Genomic DNA, 25,844 nt, shown 5'->3' on the forward strand with positions numbered 1-25,844 from the left:
ACATAGTGAAATAAATCCTAGCTACAGTAGAATGAGACTTCCAGGAAGCAGCAGGTGTAATGTCACAGCTGTATTAGCACTGCTAACTTGATCGAGGATCACGTTACATCTGGGACTGTCACTTGCTACTGAAGTTAAAAAGGCTGCTGAGAGCGAAGCAAGAACTCTTGGGTGTTATTCTTTAGCTTGTTAGCGAGAACCTTGGAGGAAATGACCACGCCAACTTAACGAGTCTCAGCAATGCTCTCCTTACTGCTGCCACATGCTTTATCCACCCACAGTCCGAAATTTCTGTGTGTTGTATCTGGTTTTGCTAATTATCATGTTAAAATGTTAGCACATAGTAGAGTGGAGAAGTGTATTACTGGTTTGTGTGCAGGTCACATTCCTGGGGAATAAAATTAATTTCACATGGTTTTGCTTGAAGGGGAATTTTAATCTGAGAAGAATAAGCAAGGATCAGAGCTTCTTGAAATTCTGTCTGCATTGGTAACAATCGTAGCAATGTTGGATAACTTATCTGATACTAGCAAACCTTTGTGTTACATATTTCATTCAAAAAGGATATAGTGGTTTCCGACTTGACTGATGTTTTGTGTGATTTCTGCGATGTTATGTATAAATAAGATGTGAGCATAGAATGCTGTAAATGGCCCTTGACACGTTGTTGTGCTTTTTTAGAAAAAGGAAACCAAGTTTCCTTCTCATTGAAATGTTTTTGAAGGAATAATAATATTCAGTCCAATTCCAAAAATATTTAATACTTTGTGTAATCCCTTTATTTTAACTTGTGATTCAAGATGTAAGACCCTGCTTTAAACTTGCAGTCTAAACAGAGATACATATGCAGACACATACTTAAGATAGAGTGATAAATATTCAACTTAGAATTATATATTTCCTGTGACATTAGAGCACAGTAGGTAATGTGTAATGAACTCTTGGAAAATATGATCAAGCATATGGACTCATGTTATTTGAGTCCTTAGTGTAGTGCTTTGATTCAATTATCTCACATAGTGCTTTATACTAGATGCATAAAATGGTATCAGCTGCATAAAAAGGAAGTATTTAGTATGCACTGGCTCATTTAAATTGTATAAACACACCTGAAAAATGTTCCTTTATTTCTCAGTGTTGAAATGTCATTATGCTGTATTGGTGCTATGAAACTCTAAAAGGATTAAAACTGTTCATCCATAGAGGCTTGGATTTGGTCTTAATAATCTTTAGGATTTTCTGTTATGATTATAAATGGCAAAATTAAAGAAAATTTTAAAAGCTAGTACATTAAGATCTTAATCAACATAATTAACTGACTGAAGAATGACTAATTCCTTTTATTAGCCAAGGATGGATTACAGCTTAATTGATCATCTGTGATGTGTGGAGACCTAATTAATAATTGAGATGTGTCAAATGTCTATTGTATTATATTCTGTAATCTGCCATTCTCGGCTTACATATTTATAAATAAATTAACATGTTTTAGAGAAAACAATGATTTTGATAAATATTTCAGAGGAATAATGAAAACTCTCTGGTTATAAAAATAATAAAATTCAGACAAGGATTTGAAAATGTACATGTAAAGGAAAACACAGTTTGTAGTTAGAGCAGATTAATTGCTGTCGTGTGCTGACTTGAATCAAACAGGTTCTTCTGATTTAAAAAATCTGGGGGAAAAAGCTGATTATTTAGAAATAATAATGATCTTCCTGCTGTAGTCACCTTATATACCTAGCTGTGAGTCATTAAACAGGCCACATACCTAGCTGTGAGTCATTAAACAGGAAAAAGTCATAAACACATTCTGAAATGATTTAGGTTTAGAGAGGTCATCCAGGGCCTTTCTGTTCAAAGTGTGTGGTCCAGCCTCATTGGCATTACAGGGGAGCTTGTTAGAAATGCAGAATCTTGTGCCCCACCCAGACTAAATGAGAACACTGACATCTAACCAGAGTCCTAGGAGATGTGAATTTACATTAAATTTTGCCAAGCACTGATCTAAAGGAATTACAGGAATGCAGAATGCTAAGAGATGGTTCAATAATTTTTAAACTTCATGTGATACTCATGCTAAGTTACTTTTGACATTAAAATAAGGTACTGTGTGTTTGTTTTTTTTAGATTTTATTTATTTATTTGACAGAGAGAGACAGCCAGCGAGAGAGGGAACACAAGCAGGGGGAGTGGGATAGGAAGAAGCAGGCTCCCAGCAGGGAGCCTGATATGGGGCTTGATCCCAGGACCCTGGGATCACGCCCTGAGCCAGAGGCAGACATTTAATGACTGAGCCACCCAGGCGCCCCAGTACTGTGGTTTTGAAAGGATTTCTTGAAAATTTAATTTACTAACTGGAAATGACATTTAGAATTTCATTAATTTTTAGCAAGGAAACAGTTTAACTGGGGCCTCAACTCACTTGATTCCTTCTAATTATAATTCTGTTTATAATTTCAAACAAGTATAGGTCCCTTATATAATATTTTCATATTCTAAAATTTAGCTTTTATTTTTCACCATAAATAACCCAACCTATTCAGAAAAACCCTTTTATAACATATTTATTACTTAATTCAGGAAATGTTCAGTTAGCACTTATATATGCATAACAACAAATCACTAGGGAGGGAAATTCAATAAAGTGTAAATACCTAGACATGATTTGGAATTATATATTGGTGAGGGAGTCATTTATATATGTAAAAAGTTACATGTCAGACTTGAAATAAACAATTGGAAATAATGTAATATATATTTTTTAAAAAATCACCTGGTTCTAGACACTGCAATGACTGTAAAGTTCAGATGTTATCTTGCCGGTAGTTAGATACGTTAAAAATTTTTAATTGATTTGGGTCTTGGTGAAGTGGGTTTTGGAAAATTAATTTAGCTAACACCCTGTAGGATATATTATGAAGTAAAAAAGATGAAGGTTAAGGAAATCTGTAGTTCGATAGTATACACTTTTTGCATCAAATGATGATGACTTAAATAATGTGTTGACACATAGCATGGCAGGGGGCCAGCGGGAAGAGCTGACAGCCATGAAGAAAAAAACCCAAAAGCAAGTATATATATTGACAGACCATACCGGAGATGTACTTGATTTAATGGAAGTGTCAAAGATGTTCTGTATTTTGAGTCAGGTTAGTGGAAGAGTAATTATTTGTGGTATTTATAATGAAGGAGCAATATTTTGAAAAAGCTGATAACTGGGCTTCTGGCTACATAAAACATACCTGAGGAGAATTAACATTAGAAAAATTAACTATTGGTTTGTTTCATTTAATTTCCTATTTTTTTTTATTTTGTGTGTCTGCTTATGAATTGTTCATTTCTTTTACAGCATTTTTAGGTTTCTAAGAAATTTAAGAGGAAGGTACAGAGATTTCTCATATACCACTGTCCCCACACATTCACAGTCTCTCCCATTATCAACATCACTTACCAGAATGGGGTGTGTGTGTGTGTGTGTGTGTATACACTTTTTTTTTTTTTTTTTTTTTTTTTTTTGCTGAGGAAGGACCTACCTTGACACATCGTAATTGCTCAATGTCCATAGTTTACCTTAGGGTTCACTGCTGGTGTTATATATTCTATGGGTTTGGGCAAATATATAAGGATGAATGTATAAGGTTGATGGAGATTTTACTGCTCTATCCTCTCGACCAGAGATTCTTTTCTCAGCCATGTCCAATCTACTAATGAGCCTATCAGACGCCTTTTTCATTTACGTTACAGCGTTTTTTATCTCTTGCATTTCATTTTAGTTCTTTTTCTGGATTTCCCTCTCTCTGCTTGCATTGCCCATCTGTTCTTGCATGTTATTTACTTTATTCATCAGAGCACCTAACATATTAACCATAGTTGCTTTAAATTCCAACTCTGATTAATTCCAACAGTCCTGCCATGTCGGATTCTGATGCTTGCTGTGTCTCTTCAGTTTGTGCTTCTTTGCCTTCTGGTATGCCTTGGAATTTTTTTTTTTTTTGATAGCTGGACATATACGGGTAAATGGAACTGCTGTCAGTAGTCCTATGGTAATGTGATGGGTTAAGTGTAGGGGCAGGGGAAGCGTTCTATAGCCTATGATTAATATTCTCATTTAGTGAGCCCATGCCCTTGGACCGTGAACTTCACAAACCTTTCTCAGTTTTTTCCTTCCGTAGGTGAAACATGATGGCTAGAAGGGACTGAACCATATAGTTCCCTTTCCTCACATTAGTTAGGCTTTGATAATAATACTCCAGTAAATTAGGCTCTGGTTAACTAGTTTTCCCTGAAAGCAGACCTTGTTAGGAACAGAGTGATCTGGGCATTTCAAAATGTTTTCTATACCCCTGTTGAAAACATAGGGAATTTTTCTCAGATTTTACTGTAGGAACCTGGTCAAGCTCCTGCAGATAAATCTCACTATATTGAGGAGGCCCCGCCCCGTCACTGTATGCCCCTGGAGTTTTTAATTTTCAGAGCTGTGTGCACTAAGCCTCCAGTCATTTGTCAATTACAATTCAGGTTTCCTATACAATTACTGGTTCCAAAATGGTTTCTGCTCTTGAGTCCCTGCTGGTAAGTCTTGTTTCCTTTATTCATCTGTCTGTCTCTCCAATCTCAGGAGTACTAGTTTGCCCAGAATCCTTCTATGGATCTTACGGATCCAGAAGAGTTGCTGATTTTTTAGTCTGCTCAGCTTTGTGTTGTTAGGTTGGAGCAGTAACTTCAAACTCCTTACTTGTGGAAAAAAATGATTATTCTTTTTTATTGCTTAGTAACATACTATTGTACGGATATACTATAATTTGTTTATCCATGCACCTGTAATGTTTGGTTTGTTTCCTGGTTTTTTGCTATTATCTGTAAATTTCTATAAACATTCATAGACAAGGTTTTAAAGATTTATTTATTTATTTGAGGGGAGGAGGGGCAAAGGGAGAGAGTCTTCAAGGAAACTCCCTACTGAGCTTGGAGCCTGACCTGGAGGAGTGGTGTGGGGGTGGGGTGGGTAGATCTCACAACCCAGGAGATCATAACCTGAGCCAAAACCAAAAGTCCGATGCTCAACTGACTTGAGCCACCCAGGCACCCCTCATATAAAAGGTTTTAGACGAGCATATGGTTTCATTCCTCTTTTATAAATATCTGAGAGCAGAAGACTGGATTATATTGTAGATGTATTTTTATTCTGTTAAGCATCTGCCAGTCCTATTGCTGCTCTAACAATTTACCACAAACTGAGTGGCTTACCACAACATAGATTTATCTATTGCATATCTAGAAGTCAAAAGTCTAAAATTAAGTTGTCCAAGTGGCTGTGTTCCGTCTGGAAGCTCTAGAGGAGAATCCATGTTTTCCTTTTTTTAGCTTCTAGGCTTCCTGCATTCTGGCCACTGCCCTCTTGCTCAAGACACTCTGACCTCTTCTTTGATCTTATCTCGTGCTGTTGACTGATCCTCCTGCCTTCCCCGGGTGAAGATCCTTGTGGTTACGATGATCCTACCTGAATAATACACAGCACTCTCCTGAATCTCTACATCTTGCAATTAATACCATCCGCAAAGTTCCTTTTACCTTATAAAGTAATATATTCACAGGTTCCACAGGTTCCAGGGATTAGAATGTGAACATCTTTGAGGGGCCATTTTTCGACCTACCACATCGTCATCCAAGGAGATTGTACCATTTGTACATTCCCATCAGTAGTGTAGAATAGTTCTCCTGCCTCCACATCCTCACTAACACTTGCTAGTAGTCCTTTTAATTTGCTTTTGTCAAATAATAAACAATGTTGGATATGTTTTCATGTACTTTTTTGCTTTCTCTATTTTTAGGTGAAGTGTCAGTTCAACTATTTTCCCCGTTTGTTTATTGGGCTTTGTGCTTTTTGATTTTTGGATTTTGAGCATTCTTTGTATATTCTAGATATAAGTCTATAATCAAATATGATTTGCAATCTGTTATTAAATATTTCTGGCTTGTCTTTTCTGTCTTATATTTTAGACACATTTTAATGATCGTAAATCGGTATTAAATAATGCATTTTACAGTGTGCAGCCTCATCAAGTTGTGTATGTTGAACATGTGCGACTTTTTGTGTCTCAGTGATACCACAATAAAGTGATTTAGAAATAAAAATAACATAGAAGCAAGAATATGAAAATAGTAGGGTTTTATTTCACAAAAAGTGAGCAATATTTGTATACTGGAATCTATAACACATTACTGAGATGAACTCATCAGTGTAGAGATACACAGGGTTTATAGGTCAGAAGAATCAATGTTGCTATGATGTCCATTTTCCCCACATTCATCTAAAGATTCAGTGCAATCCCAGTCAAAATCCTCACAGGCTTTTATATAGAAATTTTGAAGTAATTATAATTTTTTAAAGATTTTATTTATTTATTTGAGGGGGACAGCGAGAGAGAGAGTATGAGTTGGGGGAAGGGCAGAGGGTGAAGGAGAAGCAGACTCCCAGTGAGCAGGGAGTCCAACATGGGACTTGATCCCAGGACCCCAAGATCATGACCTTAGCCAAAGGCGGACTTTTAACTGTTTAAGTGACTGAGCCAGCCAGGTACCCTGAGGTAATTAAAAAATTTAAATATAAAAGGCAACAACATACACACACACACACATAAATTAAAAGAGGAGCAAAGTTGAAGGACTAACATTATCTGACTTCAAGACATAAATTACGGTAATTTGGGTGGTTTCGTCAGTTGAGTGTCTGCCTTAGGCTCAGGTCATGATCCCAGGGCCTGCGTCAGGCTCCCTGGTCAACGGGGAGACTGCTTCTCCCTCTCCTTCTGCTGCTCCCCTTGCTTGTGTGCTCTCTTTCTCTCTCAGATAAATAAATAAAATCTTTAAAAAAATAATAAATTACAGTAATCAAGACAGTGTGCTATTGGTATAAAGATGGGTAAAAAGATGAATGTAATAAACTAAAGAGCCTAAAAATAGACCCACAGATGTAGACAAACTGATTTTTGACTAAAGCGCAATGGTGATTCAATAGAAAAAGAATGGACTTTTCAACAAATGGAGCTTGGACAACTGGATATTCGTAAGCAAAACAAAAAACTTCAATTCATATTTCACACCATATACAAAACTCGATTTAAGTTGGATCATAGACCTAAATGTAACAACTAAGACTATAAAACTTTGAAAAGGTAATGTAAGTGATAAATTTTCTTTAACATAAGTTAGGCAAAAATTTTTAGATACGGGACCAAAAAAAAGCCCAATGTAGTATAGAAAAAAAAATTCATGAATCAAAATAATCAAAATTAAACACTTTTGACTTTTAAATTTTTACTTAATTTGTCATTGTTTGAAATGGTTTTATCAAATAATATTTATGTAAAATATATTTTAAACATATTTTAATAATATTAAATCAATATTAAATAATGTATTTTACTATAGACCCTTCAGGAAACTTATCATTAAATAATAGAAACTAGAGCAATGATGAGAAAAAGATCCCATGCATATGTGGAGCTCAATTTTCATAGGTAGCATCTCCACCTACTACTTCCCCAAAATATTCGCGCTTAAGTTTTTAAAATTATAGATATTATAATTGCATTAAAAATGATCATCAGTGTATCGTATAGTTGTTGAAATATATTTTTAAAATGAAAAAAAAGAGATATGAGAATGCTGCTTCAATAAATGTTAAAGCTTTTACAGAAAAGAGCAGATACTGTGAATGACACACTTTCTTCTAACTCTTAGGAACAGTGTGTGTTTCTGGAGAATACCGTCTATCATGCCCCGTTATAAAAAAAGACAGACATTGTTTTGGTAAATGTTCCTATTACTTAGAATCCAATCAATTTAAGTTTCTGTAACATCAGTGCTTTGTAATGTAGAATCAGTTTATGTATCAGATAATTTCTATACTCAAAGTACAGCATTACATAACTTTTTTTAATACAGTTTACATCTGTCATGTTGAATGCTTCACATGCTGTAGAGAGCTCCACTGTCGTTTAATACACTCAAGGGAAATACTGCTTCACCATTAATCTTATTTGTAAAGCATGTTTGCATTAACCTTTAAATCTTCTTAATAAAACAAAAGCAAAAAAAGTAAGCAGATTGCTTACAGATCGTTGTGGATGAAAGCATGAATGTCAATGTCATTGCTGAGGTAGTTAGAATGCATTGCCATATTAGAGAGAGAAATTTGATTCCTTTTGGTCCCCAAACCACCTTTTTGTGACAAATATTTTATCATATTCTGAAATAAAATTCATGCCTAACAGAAAACAAACAAACAAAAACAATCTATGGGGAAGATTTTAAAATAAAAATAATATCGTTAGGATTAACAATAATATAAATGAAGAATAAAATAACTATGATTTCAAAATACATATTTCCATACATAAATGTTGGGGCATAACTATATAGAAAAGGGGATAGTACTCGGATTTTTGAATCAACTTACAGTGTATTCATTCATTCAATTCAAATATTTATTGATCATCTATGTGTGAAGTCTGTTGAAGACACTGAATACAGCAGCAAAACAACCCATGGGATTATAGCAGGGAGACAGAATATATCCACAATAAATAAGTAAAGCCCTTGTAGTATATTCGTATATATGGAATATAAGGGGAGGTTTCAAGAAGGACCTAAAGGAGGCAGGAAACAGAGAAACACACTAGCAAAATAAAACCAAATAAAATCACATGCCCCAACTCCCACCCGTCCCCACTCTCTCCCTCTCCCCCATCTAAAAAACTAATATATAAAAACCATTTAAATATCCTTGCATTGCACAACAGATTCATGTTTTCTATAGTTTATTTAAGTCACTATTTTGTTTTCAATGTTTTATGTTAAGTTACTCTGAAAAATTGACATGCAAAATTAACTACATCTTCACTTTATATAGGTATTATAATTCCTGAAAACTTTTATGGCAAAAGAAAAAATAAATGAAAGCATTATATGTTCCTTCCTTAGAATTTGTTTGAAGGAAGTTATTTACCATTATCTTTTTGTAAATTTAGACATGTTACTAGACAAGTAATGTCTCCCAAAACTACTCATTATTTTATATAAAAGAGGGAAAGTAAATATTTTGGCTGCTATTAGTTAATTTTTATCACTTTAAGTTTAAAGTGACAGGTAACATTCAAAATGTTGTCCACTGACTTTTTTTATTTGTTTGTTTGTTTAAAGCTTTTGGAAACATGTCCAAAACGTTGATGAGATGTTGGAAGCCAGTTGAAACACAGTAAAATTCAACCCAATAAAATAAGACTGCTTTCTCTTCGTCCACGTTGGAAATTTTCAAGAAGTGAACTATGACAATATATCAATTTTTGGTACTATTTCTACTCTGGGTATGCCTGCCACATTTCTGTTCTCCAGAGATAATGTTCAGAAGGACTCCTGTGCCCCAGAAAAGAATTTTAGGTGCACGTGTACCAAGGAGTGATGGCAAAATTCTGCATCGTCAAAAACGTGGGTGGATGTGGAATCAATTTTTCTTACTGGAGGAATATACAGGATCTGATTATCAATACGTGGGCAAGGTAAGTCTACATTGAAATGACAAATATTTACATTCTTTCTTTATATGTCTTAGGAAATTTGAAGGTTTTTAAGATCATCATTCTAATAAATTTGATTCTCTAAATATCCCTAAAGCAATAATTGTTTATGGAATACAAATTATAATTTGAAAAACTATGAAATACACAAACACAGCATGATAAAGGTAGAAATTCATTTGCTGGTGGGGCGCCTGGGTAGCGCAGTCGTTAAAGCGTCTGCCTTCGACTCAGGGCGTGATCCCGGCGTTCCGGGATCGAGTCCCACATCGAGTCCCACATCGAGTCCCACATCGAGTCCCACATCGGGCTCCTCTGCTGGGAGCCTGCTTCTTCCTCTCTCACTCGCTTGCTGTGTTCCCTCTCTCGCTGGCTGTCTCTCTGTCACATAAATAAATAAAATCTTAAAAAAAAAAAATTCATTTGCTGGAATTAATTCTGTCCTCTTCCTTATGGATTAAAGAAGTACTAAAAATTGCCCTTTTAGAAGTTGTAGTTAGAAATCAATGATAGAAAACTATAGAAATCAATCATAGTGAGAGAACTGTATGTCAATATAGCCATTTAAAATCACTATATATATTTCAAATTGCTCTTGATTTCAGCAAGGAAGAAAAGACGTTTAAAAGTTGTTTAATATTCCACAGAATGAAAAAGCAAATGTCGTTAAAAGTATGACCTGAGGCTCCCCAAAATAGCTTTTTTATAAGAAAACTTATTCCAGATATGAGTGTTATTTATTTTTCTTTAAGTGTCACTATGGGCACATTTATATAAAGGAAAAATAAATAGAAGACAAGCAGGTAGAAGTAGTTTGCTTATTGTGATATGTGTGCAGAGACAAGTTTTCATCCTATTCAATTATAAAAGTGAGGAAAATTAGTTGTGGTTGGGAGTGGAATGAAAAGTAAAAATGAATGCTTCTATATACTACATTGTATTCATTTTTAGTTTTCTCTTTTGGCACTATCTGAATGTACTAGAAGTTAGATAATGTCTTAAGAATGAATTCATGTTCATAGTCATGGTTATTTTTATGGACAGTACGAAAATGTATCAAAGAAACAGAGAAATACACTAGCAAAATAAAACCAAATATAATCACATGTTAATACATCATTTGTTAACACTGTAAAATTATGATACATTACCATGATGGAGAATTTTATATTAACCTAACCTTAAATAACTTTGTTCAAATAATTAAAATTGTGTTAATAGCGTTTATCCTCTAAGAAAAACTATTTTTAAACTGTTTTTGAAAATAATGTTTTTGAAAATATTTTTTCATTGATTTTAAAACACTCGGATATGTTTTTTCATGTTCCAATTACTTCAGTCCTTTTTAAATGTCTGGCAATATGACAAAGATGATATTAAAGGTTAAATATTGTGTTGATTAGAAGGAGAAGGAAAAACAATAGCAATATGAGCGATCTTATGAGAAGGCACATCGTAGCCAGACTTATCACAGGTCGTATCTGACTGGATGCCTAAGGTCAGAGGGTTAACGTAAATTTTATGGTTGCTGTGATATGCAAATTTAGTGTATGAAAGCAAGCACGTGAAAATGTAATAACAGAAATCTAGACCAAAGAAACCTAAAATAAATAGTTTCCTTTGGTTCTTCCTGAACATAGCACTTATTTGGCTTATTTGCATGTATTTTCCATCATCTAGTGCATTTTAATGAGGATTTATAAGTGTTGATAAATTACCATAACATTATAAACTCTCACATGATAGTCAAGTGACTTCTTATGTACTTTAATTTGTTCTCTCCCAGAAGAATGTCAACACCTTGAGATCAAAGACCTTTACTTCATACCTCACTTTGTCTCTAGTTCTTTGAGTAGAGCTTAACATTTAGTTGACTGAATCGACCCAAGTTGCACTAGATTGAATTCCCAGAATCATCTGGTACTACTTGGCTCTTTGGTGGGGAAAACTAGTCTAGAATTTAAATCCCTGTGGGCAATTAAAGCTGGTAAATACGTAAGGTATATACACCTTGATATACAACCCAAATTTTATTCTTCTTTACTCTGCTTGATAAAAGCAAATAAAAAACCGTATTTAGATGTAAACATTCAGACCTGTATATGTCAAAAAGGCAATGTGCAATATAGAATATTTTAATAAACATACATTAAAATGAATATAAAAAATTTAAATCCCCTAAATATTCTTTCCAACAGTACTTACAATAAATTTATTATATATTCTTTCTTTCAGAAATTTCACTTCCAGTTATTACTACCTTTAAAGTAGAAATGTAATACCGATGCTAAGTGAGTCAATGTCTCTAGGTTAGTTTAGATGCAGTAGTAATACATGTTCTAATTTCTTGACATATGGGAAGATGATAGACACCCCATTGTAGGTGGGAAATATTTGGGGAACTCAGAATAAGAACAGAGAAGAGAGGATTATACTGATGGAGTGAGGACAAGGCTGAAAGCACATGTATGAAGAGGAAAAACATTTTTTAAAAATACTAAACAATTTGAGGCACCTGGGTGGCTCAGTCCATTAAGCGTCTGTCTTTGGTTTAGGTCATGATCCTAGGGTCCTCATATTGAGCCCCACATCTCCCTCTCCTGCTCCCCCTGCTTGCATATTCTCTCTCTCTTTCTCTGTCAAATAAGTAAATAATCTTTAAAGAAAATTTAAATACCGAACAATTTGCCAACCAAATCCAATCAAGAATGGATGGCATATAACTTCTCAGATAAAAGCCCATTACTACTTAAGGGGTTAAAACAGAAGGAAAAACCAATTGCTTCTCATTGGGTAAAAGCAGAGGGAAGCTTAGGAAAAGCAAGCACAGAACCAATAATCAGAGGAGCTAGAATGTAACCTTGTTTCTTACCACTGTTTTTCTCACAGTTATTGAGAAACAAAGCCAACCAAAAATGAACTCAAAGCATTTTTTTGTTTAGCTCTCAATGATCAAAATTTTCTTCTACATCATTCAATCAAATACATTCTAACCCAAGATATATTTGTTGTAAATTCTTCTTTCTTTTCAGTGAGATAATCACAAAATTGACTACCTTCCATAGCAAGGGGTTTAAAACTTGAACTTCAAGTAATCTACTTCTGTACGATGTTGCTTTCATTTTGCAACCTTCTATAGTTGTATTACAATTTAAGATTTGAAAAACACTGTGATTATAAACTATTTTTATCAGTTTAAGCACAACTTTATTTATTTTTTTAAATAATATTTATTTTGTTATATTAGTCATCATACAATACATCCCCAGTTCTTGATGCAATGTTCCATGATTCATTACTTGCATATAACACCCAGTGCGCCATGCAATATGTGCCCTCCTTAATACCCATCACCAGCCTATCCCAATCCCCCACCACCCACCCCTCTGAAGCCCTCAGTTTGTTTCCCAGAGTCCACAGTCTCTCATGGTTCATTCCCCCTTCTGTTTACCCCCTCTTCATTCTTCCCTTCCTTCTCCTACCCATCTTCCTATTTCTCATATTCCATAAATGAGTGAAACCATATGATAATTGTCTTTCTCTGCTTGACTTATTTCACTTAGCATAATCTCCTTCAGTCCCGCCCATGTTGCTGCAAATGTTGTGTAATCGTTCTTTCTGATGGCTGAGTAATATTCCATTGTATATATGGACCACATCTTCTTAATCCAGTCATCTGTTGAAGGGCATCTCAGCTCCTTCCACAATTTAGCTATTGGGGACAATGCTGCTATGAACATTGGGGTGCATATGGCCCTTCTTTTCACTACGTCTGTACCTTTGGGGTAAATACCCAGTAGTGCAGTTGCTGGATCATAGGGTAGCTCAATTTTTAACTTTTTAAGGGACCTCCACACTGTTTTCCAAAGTGGCTATACCAACTTGCATTCCCACCAACAGTGTAAAAGGGATCACCTTTCTCCACATCCTCTCCAACATTTGTTGTTTACTGCCTTGTCCATTTTTGCCATTCTAACTGGCGTAAGGTGGTATCTTAGTGTGGTTTTGATTTGAATTTCCCTGATGGCTAATGATTTTGAACATTTTTTCATGTGTCTGTTAGCCATTTGTATGTCTTCGTTGGAAAAGCGTCTATTCATATCTTCTGCCCATTTATTGATTTGATTATTTTTTTCACATGTATTGAGTTTGAGAAGTTCTTTGTAGATCTTGGATACAAGTCTTTTATCTGTAATGTCATTTGCAAATATCTTCTCGTATTCCATGGGCTGCCTCTTAGTTTTTTTGCCTGTTTCCCTGGCTGTGCAGAAGCTTTTTATCTTGATGAAGTCCCACACGTTCATTTTTTCTTTTGTTTCTCTTGCCTTTGGAGATGTGTCATGAAAAAAGTTCCTGTGGCCAATGTCAAAGAGGTTGCAGCCTATGTTCTCCTCTAGGATTTTGATGGATTCCTGTCTCACATTGAGGTCTTTCAACCCTTTGGAGTTTATCTTTGTGTATGGTGTGAGAGTGGTCAAGTTTCATTCTCTTGCATATAGCTGTCCATTTTCACAGCACCATTTACTTGGTCTATGTGTCTGTTTTTGTGCCAGTACCATGCTGTCTTTGTGATCACAGCTTTGTAGTATAGCTTGAAGTCTGGCAACGTGATGCCCCCAGCTTTATTTTTCCTTTTCAGCAATTCCTTGGAGATTCGGGGTCTTTTCTGGTTCCACACAAATTTAAGGGCTGTTTGTTCCAGTTCTTTGAAAAATGTCATTGGTATTTTGATCAGGATGGCATTGAAAGTGTAGATTGCTCTGGGTAGCATAGACATTTTAACTATGTTTATTCTCCAATCCATGAGCATGGAATATTTTTCCATCTTTTTGTGTCTTCTTAATGCCTTTCAAGAGTGATTTGTAGTTTCTAGAATATAGATCCTTTACGTCTCTGGTTAAGTTAATAGCAAGATAACATATGATTTTTGGTGCTATTGTAAATGGATGGATTCCCTAATTTCTCTTTCTTCAGTCTCATTATTCGTGTATAGAAATGCAACTGATTTCTGAGCATTGATTTTGTATCCCGCCACATTACTGAATTGTTCTATGACTTCTAGTAGTTTGGGGGTGGAGTCTTTTGGGTTTTCTATATAGAGTATCATGTCATCTGCGAAGAGAGACAATTTGACTTCTTCTTTGCCGATTTGGATACCTTTTATCCCTTTTTGTTGTCTGATTGCTGTTGCAAGTACTTCTAGTACTATGTTGAATAATAATGGTGAGAATGGGCATCCTTGTTGTGATCCTGATCTTGAGGGAAAGGCTTTCAGCTTTTCCCCATTGAGAATGATATTCGCTGTAGGCTTTTCATAGACGGTTTTTATGAAATTGAGGAATGTACCCTCTATCCCTACACTCTGAAGGGTTTTAATCAGGAAAGGATGCTGTATTTTGTCAAATGCTTTTTCTGCATCAATTGAGAGGATCATATCGTTCTTGACTCTTTTCTTGTTGATATGATCTATCACACTGATCGATTTGCGAATGTTGAACCACGCTTGCATTCCAGGGATGAATCCCACTTGGTCTTGATGGATAATCCTTTTAATGTACTTTTGGATCCTATTAGCTAGGATCTTGTTGAGAATTTTGACATCCATCTTCATCAGGGAAATTGGTCTGTAATTTTCCTTTTTGATGGGGTCTTTGCCTGGTTTGGGGATCAAGGTAATATTGGCCTCATAAAATGAGTTTGGTAGTTTTCCTTCTGTTTTTATTTTTTGAAACAGCTTCAGGAGAATAGGTATTATTTCTTCTTTGAATGTTTGGTAGACTTCCCCGGGAAATCCGTCAGGCCCTGGACTCTTGTTTTTTGGGGAGGTTTTTGATCACTGCTTCAATCTCTTCATAATTAATTGGTCTGTTTATATAATCAATTTCTTCCTGTTTCAGTCTTGGTAGTTTATAGGTTTCCAGGAAGGCATCCAGTTCTTCCAGATTGTTTAATTTATTGGCATAAAGCTGTTGATAAAAGTTTCTAATGATCCTTTCTATTTCATTGGTGTTGGTTGTTATCTCTCCCCTTTCATTCATAATTTTATTAATTTGGGTCCTTTCTCTATTCTTTTGAATAAGTCTGGCCAGTGGCTTATCGATCTTATTTATTCTCTCAAAGAACCAGCTTCTAGTTCTGTTGATCTCCTCTACTGTGCTCCTGGTTTCTAATTCATTGATCTCTGCTCTAATCTTGATCACCTGCCTTCTCGTGCGTGGGTTAGGCCTATTCTTCTGTTCCAGTTCCAGCTTCTTGAGGTGAGAGTATAAAAACTGCATTTTAGATTTTTCTATTCTCTTGAGTGAGGCTTGGATGGCTATGTATTTTCCAAGCACAACTTTAAATCACAGTTTCTTACTGCCTGATTCTGTTGCCCTGGACACATAATTTTGAATCTCCAGGTTCCAAGTATTCAAATGAAATAAATAATGACATTAAACTAGATACTCTTGAATTTGCTTTAAGCTGTAACAGATATACAGTTCTAAGAGAAATACTAATTTTATTTACTGCAAAAATTTTGTCTGCATTTCATATAATTATTCTCAAATGGAGAAACAGCATGTTAAAATTAGATTTTTAATCAAAACCATATACTGAGAAAAATCCCAAAACACCAAAAATTTAATAATGTCCTTGGATAACAATAAACCTGATTCTGAGTCAGCATAGTAAGACAATTCACTCCAGGAAGTGAAAACATAATAATACTTTAAAAGTAATTAGGGTAACTATCTATATTTCTTGATACAATGAAAACAACCAGATGGTGGCAGGTGAGGTGGTGCTATTGGCATCTAGTTGGCAGAATCCAAGGATACTGCTAAAAATCCTAAAGTGCACAGGACAGACTTCATAGAATTTTCTAGTTCTAAGCATAGGTAGTGCCAAATCGGAGAAACCCTGTCCTAGTTTGCAAGTCGCTTACATTTTCCTAAACAGCTCCATTTTTATTTTAGTTCTTTCTGTTTCCTGCTTCTGAACCTGCTCTCAGTTATAATTTTATTTCTTCCTTCCAGAGTTGCCATGAGTATTCACTTTTTGGAACTTAGATTTCTTTCAAGGTCCCCTCTCCTTTATGTTCTATCTAATCCTTAAGGCATGCATTTGGCTCCAGCCTCTTGATCATCCTTCTCTGTAGACTTGTGGGCTCCACAGACCTCCTAGGAATGAAGTATGCATTCATTCTTTCAATAAATATCTAGAAGGTGTACTACTCAGGTACTACTACTCTATTATTAAGTATACGGTGGCAAAAATATAATTTCTCTGCTCACAAAGTATCTACCTTTAAGAGAAGGAGAAAATAATAAATAAAGCTAACAGCAAGTTATGGGCTCTTTTAATCTCTGATAGAGCACAGAATCCAAAAGCCAAGAACAGAAAGATAAGTGCCAAATATCCCCATGTTCTCTCTCTGCCGTACTTGTAAGTAAAGTGGAAATAAAACAGTTTTGGGATTTGCATGACATAAATCAATGTTATTAAAAGTTGAGATTGGAGAGTCAAGGTATATACTTTTATTTTTTATTTATCGGTTTATTTCTTTGGCGGTCTTTTGATGTACAATGCCTCATAAAAGGTGCTTACTGGGAATTTCTAGAAGAGAGAGCTTCCCCAAACTGAAAAAACATGATCCATGAAAGACTAACCCAACTTTAAACAGAATACCAGAAATACCAACTGTGCCCATCATATTAGACCATGCTCCTTTTGCTATATGGTTACAATCAAGTCAAACCTGGTTACAATGGAGATAGAGTAGTTGGAACTAGGATAGAGACAAGAAGCTCCCCCAGCCTCCCCACTGCAGTCTTCCTGGGGTGAACAGATCTGAATCGAGTATGTGGAGAAACTTACGCTACATAAGAGTTCAGAGAATTGCAAACATTTTAATGGACATTGAATGTTCTCCTCAGAGAGTTGGATATTTTAATAACTTTAATGATATTGTTGAAACTAAAAATTCCAGGTGACTATTTTTTAAAAAAATCCAAACATGACCAGAAAGACCTACATTCAAAAACAAAAACAACAACAGAAAACTGTTTAGCTGCTCAATATATATAGACCTGATTTTAGTGGTGGGATGGGGGTGGGTAGAGTGTTGGTATACAGTTCTTTTCTATTTGGATCTTATTAATTACAGCCATTAAAAGAATGAGGCATGAAACAAATAAGTAGGTAATTTTAAATAGAAAAAGTCCTGGAAGAAGATAAATCATGATTTGATAGATATTGACAGAGACTCCTTTAGATTAGATGGTTATAGACTTTTTTGATGAAGGGACATTCAGACTTTGGGATAAATAAATACATTATTTCTCTGATATATAAAGACCACAAAGTAGAGTGAATATGCACTAGAGTATCTTAAGACATTTTTACACCAATCCTCAATCAAGACGTAATAAAAGCATTTTTAAATAGACACATGCCCTGCAGAACGTTGATACTATTTTCCAGGCAGACCACCTCTTGGTTTTTAATTCTCAAAATGCATACAATATTTATATCTTTCAATACAATGATGTTTCAGCCAGCAGTTATATAGGGAAAATATGCTTACTTTCTCAAAGTTCACTATAATATATTAACAAAGCAATATTTAGGAAGGTATTGAGTTGCATTCCAAATACACTTGCATTGAAGATAAAACTTCAAAACCACATATAGATTGTTTGAAGATAACAAAGGTTGTCAAAAAGAATGTATATCCAAGATTTATAAGCACACAGAGGATCCATGTTCATTCATATTAACCTTTAGGTGATCAGTAATATGGGTGTAAGTATTTTACATATTAACATTATAGCATATTATTCATATTATACAGGTTTTACTGTACTCTGGTTACTTTTTAGGAACTTGGTTTTCAGTTTAGGTACAATGTGTGAGCATTATATTTTTTCCCATTTAAAATAATAGGAAATAGGCTCCCTTTTAGCAGTTTCAAAATATAGCAAAAAAGCAAAATGTCCAATGTTGAATGTTAAAAAAAAATAAACAAGATAAATAGAATTAAGTATGGGATGCTCATGTGTAAAATCAACCACAGTCATCCTTTTGCTTCTAAGTTCTTGCTGGTAGTAGTGTTAACATGTTTACTACACTCTCCCATAAAGTTATTTACGTGACGTATTACCAAATGTCAAGATTATTCATGTATATGTGTCATGGCTTCATTTTATAGCCTTCATGAAACACACACATACACACACACACCACCTAAACACATTTACCACACTCCACTGCCCATACTGTCATTGAGGGATTTGTGGGAAGTCTACCCTCCCATTCTCCGTTTTTTCCCCCTTGAGTTACTGACCCAGAGATGCTATGAATGCTGTGATCTCTTCTTTCCCACCAGAGCCTTCCTTTTGTAAATTCCTGTCTTATGTTCACCATTTTATTAATCCCTCCCCACAGAAGCTTCTTCTCTTTTCGTGTTTCTTCAGCTAGTCACATAACATCTTTAAAAATCTACCTCCCTATGGTATATCCCTTAAACTTATTTTTATTGGAATACATTTTAGATAAAAGAAAATTATGGATTTATTTTCTAATTTTTTTTTCTGTAATGTTAGGCCAATGAATCATGAAGACTAGTAATTCTTGGAAGTAGATACAAGTAGATATTATTCAAAATAATAATAGACTGATAATACAGTATGACTCAAAATTCCTCTGTGTCAAATAAATATGGAAAACCTTTACCTATTATTTAAAATTGTCAAATCAAATAAAAATTTAAATCTACAATTTGACCCATCATTTTTCAAATATAAACTTTTAAGAAACATAATCATTTTATAATGAAGATTATGTGAAAATCGAGTTAATTACTTTGAGCAAAAACGTGAGAGAAATCTCTGTAGATGAAAAAATATATTAAATCTCACATAAATTTGCTCAGCAGAAAATATCTCAATGTAATTTATCAGTAACAGGTGCATGTGTAATGGTCATAAAGCATGGGAAATTATTATTATGGTATTATGAATTTCTACCAAAGGCCTCTCATTTTCTTTCTTGGAGACAATACATAATTATATATTCAATTAAATTTTGTCCCCATTGAACTGAAGAATAATGTTCTTTTCAGTAAAGAAAATGAAAAAGTGGGATGGTATGTTAGTGTTTGCTCATCAGTGCCTCATACTCGGATATATGTTCATATATTCAAATTCTCAGTTGCTTCTTATTAAAGCATGAAAAGGAAGGGAAACTTTAATAAATTTTCTGAAGTGAATTCTTAAATTTTCACATAATATAGTTATATTTTCACATTCATTTTATTAAAGAATATTATTTAACTTTAATATTTTGTTTTATTATCATTATTAGTATTATTGCCATTATTATTATTGTGATGTTAATTGGGTAACTGTTCCATGGCTACTCATAATTGTAACTAAAAGCTAAAATAAAGAACAGTATGAACATGTAAGTTTCCATATAGATGGACTAAATTTAGAAAAGGGAGCAGGGGCCCCTGGGTGGCTCAGTTGGTTAAGCATCTGACTCTGGATTTCAGCTCAGGTTATGAGCTTGGGGTCCTGGGATCAAGCCACATGTGTGCGTGGGACTCCTGCTCAGTGGGGGTCTGCTTCTCTATCTCTCCCTCTGCCCCTCTCCAATGCGGGTATGCTTTCTCTCTTTCTCTCTCTCTCTCTCTCTCTCTCTCACTTTGAAATAAATAAGTAAATATTCTAAAAAAGAAAAAGTGAAGAAAGTAATAATTTTGCTGGGATATGATATACTCACCTTTGGTTGTCTCTTTAGAACCCTAATCTACAATAGACAAAGGATATTTTATGTAAATTTCAGATTCCCTCTTTAGGTAAAATTCTTTCACTAACTTAACATTTTAAACCACACTTTATGTGTTTATGGATTATATAAAACTATTAAATTTAGAATTTTAAATTAAGATGTTAACTCTTAGCCCAGTACTAAAATTATTTTACCAAGTAGGAAATTTTACCAAGTAAGAACATGTACTATTATAGACATTTTTCTAAGGAAACATTTCCTATTTTGGCTGCTGTTTAGCTTAAATTCCATCAGTGAACTTCTCAGTTCAGTGTTGTGTCTTCCAAGTACCCGCCAAAAACTCTGAGACCACTGAGTTTTTCACTTTTCCTTGACACCAATTTTGTCACAAACCTGCATCAAATCTAGCACCAAATTTAGTTTGTACGTACGTGTTTGACTATTCTGAGTCTAGCATAGCAGAAGGATCGGAGTTGTGAGTCGTGAACGGACTGAGCTTCCGTATCCTTGATGGTTGAGTTGAAGAGAAACAATGAAGAGGTAAAGTAAAGAGATAAAGTAAAGATCAAGGACATGATTTTTTATTAAAAATCAAGTAACATAGAGGTAGAGGCAGAGAAGGAAAAGCTGGGTAGTGGGGAAGACGGTTAAGACTAGGATTATTATAGAGGCCAAAGGAGAGAAAAAGTTCCAGGAATAGGTGACTAATCTTGTTGTGTAAAGGAAACGCAACCAAAAGACAAGTGTAGCAACTTAAAAAACAGTGTGGACCAAGGAGAGAGGTACTCTAATAATCTGAGACGAATGGCAGTCAGATAGCTAGCTTTGGTTTAGACAGAGGAAGGCAACACACCGGTTTCTCATAGGCATCTTATTAATGAGACAGAATAGTGAAGAGTGAGAGATCTTTTGAAATGATGAAGAGCTAGAGATACGATATTATGATGTGGACAGAAAGAGAGGATGTGAATGTGCACAACAGAATCGATCACTTTCCTTATTAAAAATTAGAATTGAAGGGGCTCCTGGGTGGCTCAGTAGGTTCAGTGTCTGCCTACGGCTGGGGTCATATTCCCAGAGTTCTGGGATCAAGCCCCACATTGGGATCCCTGCTCAGGGGGGAGTCTCTTCCCTCCCCCACCCCGTGCTCTCTCTCAAATGAATGAATGAATGAATGAATGAATGAATAAATAAATAAATAAATCTTTAAAAAATTAAAAACAATTAGAATTGAAAATATCTATTAAACTGACAGCATCATACATAATCATAATCACCAAACAAAAAGAGTATATTCACTTAAATCACCAACAGAAGTAAAACAATTTAAGAAAATAATAACACCTTTCATGCCACTAATATTTAACACACTTCTGGAAAAAAATATGGTGCAAATATTATTACATATAGTTTTATGATATAATTTATAATAATCTGAAACATCCTGATAATTATAATTATAAAATTTGTTTAATTATTACTTAATATTCTAGTAATTGCATCAGGTAGTTTTTTATTAGCTCTCATTTACAAGTAAGAAAAATATGTCCTTATTGTCTAAATAAGTTGTCTAAGGGCACCAGTCAGGTAAATTGTAGAGCTGGAGTTCTAACCCAGAAAGTGTGACTCCAGAGTAAATGCTAACCCCTATTAACCTCATTACACCATTATTAATAATAATATTCTTATTGTTATTAATATGATGTGTGTTACCTCACCAAAAAAATTATATTCCCATTTAAGCAGTACAATGAATGTTAGCTGGCTTTTCTGAATGATAGCAACAGAAAACTAAAATTGCGTGGGTAACAGGGATATTCCTTTTTCTTTCCTTTTTTTTTTAAAGATTTTATTTGTTTATTTGAGGAGGAGAGTATGAGCAGGGGGAGGAGCAGAGGGAGAGGGAGAAGCAGACTCCCTGCTGAGCAGGAAGCCTATCCTGGGATTTGATACCAGGACCTTGGGATTACGACCTGAGAGTCAGGCGGTTGCCTAACTGACTGAGCCACCCAGGTGCCCCAGCGGTATTTCTACTACATCATAGAGTTGTCAAATTTATTTTGTTATGTGTTCGTTATTCAATTTATATATTGAGTCAATAATGTGTTCACTTTGTATAAAATTTGAAGGGCAAAGTAGAGCATTCAGTTAAAACTAAGCCTCTAACCATGATCCTCGTACATCCATAGTTCTCTTCTAAGAACCAGTTGCACTTACCAGGTGTTTTTTGGCAGTAAGTGTATGTTTCAAGGGACATTATAGAACTATGTAAACACACATGTATGATTTGTTTTTACACTAATGTTGATGTACTTTATGCAATCTTATATAATGTGTTTTTTTAACTTAAAAATATGACTTGAGAAGTCTCAATTTCAGTACATAAAGATACCCTTCATTTTTTAATTTTTTAATTTTTTTTAATTTTTTAAAAAAGATTTTATTTATTTATTTGACAGAGATAGAGACAGCTAGCTAGAGAGGGAACACAAGCAGGGGGAGTGGGAGAGGAAGAAGCAGGCTCATAGTGGAGGAGCCTGATGTGGGGCTCGATCCCTGAATGCCGGGATCATGCCCTGAGCCGAAGGCAGACACTTAACCGCTGTGCCACCCAGGTGCCCCAGATATGCTTCATTTTTTAAAAAACTTTAGTAGCTGCATAGTATTCTTTCCTGTGGATGTATCATAAATTTATTTTATCATTTTCCTTTTGACAGGCGTTTAGTTATTTAAAAAAATCATTTAGTAATAATATGAACTTATTTCACACATGGCTGGTATATCTTTAGGAATATGACTAAAAGTGGAGATGCTGAAGCGAAGTCTTCAGAAATTTTAAACTTTCATAGGTATTGCAAAATTGCTCTCCAGTGATGTTTCAATTTATCATGCCACCAGCAATGGATGAAAATGACTATTTCTCCACAATTGTATCAAATCTCTGAATTATCATCATTTTAAAATTTTTCCAGTCTTGTGAATGAAAACATATTTCTCTTATCTCAAATAAGGGTGAGTATTTCTTCATGTGTTTAAAGCATTTTCCATTTACTTAAATGAGTGTTTATATCTTTTACCAATTTTTCTACTGACAAGATAATTGGTGTTTTTTATCCATAAGTTCTTCTTATTAACTGACCTTTATTTTTTTTTAATTTTCCAATGTCATCCATACAGAAGATTGAATAAAACACATATCTACACTTTAATGAATAAATATAAATCAGTGGAAATGGAAAATTGCTAGCCTTATGAAACCCTCTCTATGGATCTCTTAACAACACCATTTCTCCCTTATGAAGGTGTCAATAAGCTTCTTTTTATGTTAATGATGCCTTGCTTTTCTTTACAATTCAAACTTCTACGTAGCCATTCCTAAACCAAATAATAGAGTTTTAAATATTTCTGAAATTGGGTATAATCATCATTCATATATTCTTTTGTGTCTTTCTTCTTTTGCTCAAATAGGTTTCAAAATTAACCCATATTGTTATGCAGAGGATCTCTTTGTATGAATATGTTTCGATTTAGTGATATACTTACTATTAATAATGGATCTATGATGTCCCTCCCCCCAGCTTTACTTATTACTAGCAATACTTCTTTGAACACCCGAACATGCATCCTGATATGTATTTAAATTGAACAAGTTTAGAGTATATTATTAGGAGTAAAACTGCTGATCTATATAGTGTGTGTCTAGCTTCAATTTTTCCAGCTAGTGCCATATTAGTTTCCTAAATTTTAACCAATACGTATTCCCACTGGCAGTATATGAGAGTTCCCATTGCTCTAGACATACAAGCTTGCTATTTAACCCCCCCAAATCTAGTACCTTAATTTGCATTTTCCTAAATAATAGTGAGATTTCATTTCTGTGAAAACATTTTTCAAGTGTTTTACCAATTATTTCTTTAGGTCATCTATTCTTTTCTTAGGGATTGCTTCATCCCCAAATCCATAATTGCGTGGAGCAGCCACCTGTTATTTCACTAGGTCACATCACTGAATAAAAGACATGTCCTATGTCAGGAAGCTCACATTTTTAGTGGAAAATGTAGGAGTGTTAAAATAAACATAATAAATCTACTACTCTTAGGAGATGTTAGAATCTGAAAAGTACTATCAGAAAAGAAGAGATAAAGCAAGGGATGAGGAATATTGGGGGATGAGACATAGCAGGGGTGGTCAGATACTTCCTCACCGAGGAAGGTGATATCTGAGCAAAGGATCCAAAGGAAATTAAAGAGGTAACTAAGCAATTATCAGTGGAGATATATATATATATATTTTTTCTTTTCTTTTGCACGAAGAAGAAATAGTAACTGCAAGCACTCCAATCAGGAGGTTTCTTATGAATATTCAAGGAAGACCGAGAAAGTGAGTGTGGAACAAAAGAATCAAAAAGTAGGTGGTGGTGGAAGGGGAAGACTGAGAGGTAATGGGATGCCCAGATCTTGTAGAGGAGAGTAGACAGAATAATGGCCCCCAAAGATATCCACATCTTAATTGTCAGAATTTGTGAATATATTATGTTAAACAACAAGACTACGCAGCTGTAGTGAAATAAAGGACATTGAAATTAGGAGAGTAGGTAGCCTGCTTTATCCAGGTGACCCCAATGTAATCACATGGGAAAAGGCAAGCGGGTGAGAGTCAGAAAAAAGATACTTAACAGTGGAACTTGAGGTTAGGGTGATGAGCTTTGAACATGGAGGGAGCAGTGTAAGCCAAGGCGTGCAAAGAGCCCCTAGAATCTGGAAACGCTGAGGAGGTACCTGAAGCCTCCAGTAAGAAGGGAGCCATGCCAACACCTCGATTTTAAACTTCTGACTTCCAGATCTATAGGAGAATTAATTTGTGTTGTTTTGAGCTACTGAGTTTGTGGGAATTCGTTGCAGTAGCAATAGGGAATTGTGTGTGGACAGGACCTTGTAAGTATTCTGAATTTTAACCTGAGTGAAGTGGGAAGATATTATAGAATTTTTAGCAGAAGACTGGCATTAAGTGAATTACATTTTAAAAATATCATTCTGGCTTCTGGCTTTAAAGTTGATACCAGAGACATTTCTGCAGTATTATACATGGAGTGTTAGGGATTGTTGTGTATGACTCAAAAAAAATTTGGCCCAAGCAACTGGAAAGATGGATTTGCTTTCACTTGAAGTAACGGAGCAGGACTGAGAACAGGAGTTTATCTTTAGATGTATTAAAACAAAGGGAGTTTTGAGAGTTTATATAAGTTCAGGAAAGAGCTTCAGGCTGGAACCTCTTAGGGGAGTCATCAGCATATAGGTCATATTTAAAATCATGGGACTGTATGATATCAAGAAAGTGAGGGTAACGAGAAAAGAGAACATAGGGCTGTTTTCAGGGACAAACCCACATTGATATACATGTGAGGTAGAGGAGGATATGCGGGGAGAGAAGAAAAACCAACAGATGCAATGGAGGATGAATATTCCTTGAACTGCAAGGAACTCTAAG

At 34.9% G+C, this 25,844-nt stretch overlaps 1 protein-coding gene across 1 annotated transcript in view; it reads left to right on the forward strand.

Annotated features, from left to right (window-relative positions):
* Positions 1-9,218: 9,218 nt before the first annotated feature.
* The window catches only part of LOC123785550 (cadherin-10), a 111,938-nt gene continuing 95,312 nt past the window's right edge, over positions 9,219-25,844 (forward strand). The window contains exon 1 of the mRNA XM_045787411.2: positions 9,219-9,563. Within this exon, the coding sequence (XP_045643367.1) occupies positions 9,333-9,563 (231 nt within the window). The 5' untranslated portion in view covers positions 9,219-9,332. The remainder of the gene's footprint in view (positions 9,564-25,844) is intronic.

Source organism: Ursus americanus, chromosome 15 (genome assembly GCF_024610735.1).
Source record: "Ursus americanus isolate L20-20 chromosome 15, mUrsAme1.1.p, whole genome shotgun sequence".
NCBI lineage: Eukaryota > Metazoa > Chordata > Mammalia > Carnivora > Ursidae > Ursus > Ursus americanus.